Below are 1,456 nucleotides of genomic sequence, written 5' to 3' on the forward strand. Positions count from 1 at the left end.
TGGTTGTGAATCAGTTGGACTGGGTTGTTATAGATTTTGGAAGGGTGTAATTGGTTACAGCCAACTTCACCCTTCTTGATGTGAACACAAAGGCCTTTCTCCATAACTCTACACTATCAGTTTTCAGTCTTTCAGTATGTAGCCCCCTCCCACTTAACTTGCTTTCCCCCTATGCTTTGAACCACAGATCAAATATTGTTGTATTCTGTAGGTTTCTACATATCTGATTAGAAGCAAGCATTTTAAAGACTTCTAACTTTCTCAGTATTATTGCCTTTCCTTAGGCTCCCTCCACTTCATTACTTCTCTTCCTTCCCATCTCTGCTTATTTTAGCTGCCTTGTCTTTCTTATTTGATGTCTTTCTTTTCCATGAGTTGCATCTGTTTTCTCTAGCCTTTTCAGTCATGTTTAATGGGCACTTTAATGCCTGTTGTTCTTAAATCGCCCACCTTAGTCATAATGTTTGTAAACTATAAAAACTGGTGTACACCAGTTTATATAGTCATGTGTTCAGTTGAGTCAGAGCCTGCATTTCTTCTCTTACAGTTATTGTGTGAAGACTTTTACGGGACACAGAGAATGGGTGCGCATGGTGCGGCCTAACCAAGATGGCACCCTGATTGCCAGTTGTTCTAATGACCAGACGGTGCGTGTTTGGGTAGTAGCAACAAAGGAGTGCAAAGCTGAGCTCCGAGAACATGAGCATGTGGTAGAATGCATTTCTTGGGCTCCCGAGAGCTCATACTCCACCATATCGGAAGCCACAGGATCAGAGGTAGCGTATTCGTGCTTATAGCGATTGTATTGCATACAATACAAATGCAACAGACGGTTTAGAATATTCTTTTACGCACTGATGGCTAGATAACATATCAAAGGTATTCCACTTTTTATAAGATTTGGATGTAGCAGAGGTATGAAAGTGTGTGTGTGTATATATATATATATATATATATATATATGAGAGTAGAAGTATAATTTGGGGTATGGTTAATGCCACTTGACAATTCATAGTGGAAATGCCCTTACTTTAGTGTAAACTGGGTGCTAACTCTAACCTGATTATTGGGAGGGATGGTGTGCAGCTACTTCTACTTTTGGGGAGAAGGGTGAGAACTGTTAGGGTTTGAGGCAGCCCCAGTGATCATCCTGCAGTGCATTCATGGAAGGGAGCTCATGAGTGTTCAGGTGTTCATCATTTGAAAGATGTTCAGATGTGAGGGGGTGTTCATGCAGTTCAGAAGCAGGCAGCCAGGCATTGTTATCAAAGACCTGTTGGGACTTCTCTTGAGCTGAGCTTTGGCCAAAAGCTCTAGTACAGGAAAGATTGACATGAGAATTCCTTCTTTCGGTTCTGCCATATTCAACTATATACCTCAAATCTTTTGTTTCTAGAGGCAAATCATCAAGGAAGGCTTGCTCTGGTTTGCAAAAACACCCACTTCCCCCCCCCCC

The 1,456-nt window shown here is 41.7% G+C and overlaps 1 protein-coding gene across 3 annotated transcripts in view; it reads left to right on the forward strand.

Annotated features, from left to right (window-relative positions):
- The window catches only part of PAFAH1B1 (platelet activating factor acetylhydrolase 1b regulatory subunit 1), a 34,175-nt gene that overhangs the window by 22,565 nt on the left and 10,154 nt on the right, over positions 1-1,456 (forward strand). For all 3 annotated transcript variants that reach the window (XM_025210735.1, XM_006016107.3, XM_025210738.1), the window contains one exon: positions 548-776. In XM_025210735.1, coding sequence (XP_025066520.1) covers positions 548-776 — 229 coding nt within the window. The remainder of the gene's footprint in view (positions 1-547; positions 777-1,456) is intronic.

This window comes from Alligator sinensis, unplaced genomic scaffold, assembly GCF_000455745.1.
Source record: "Alligator sinensis unplaced genomic scaffold, ASM45574v1 scaffold118_1, whole genome shotgun sequence".
Lineage (NCBI taxonomy): Eukaryota > Metazoa > Chordata > Crocodylia > Alligatoridae > Alligator > Alligator sinensis.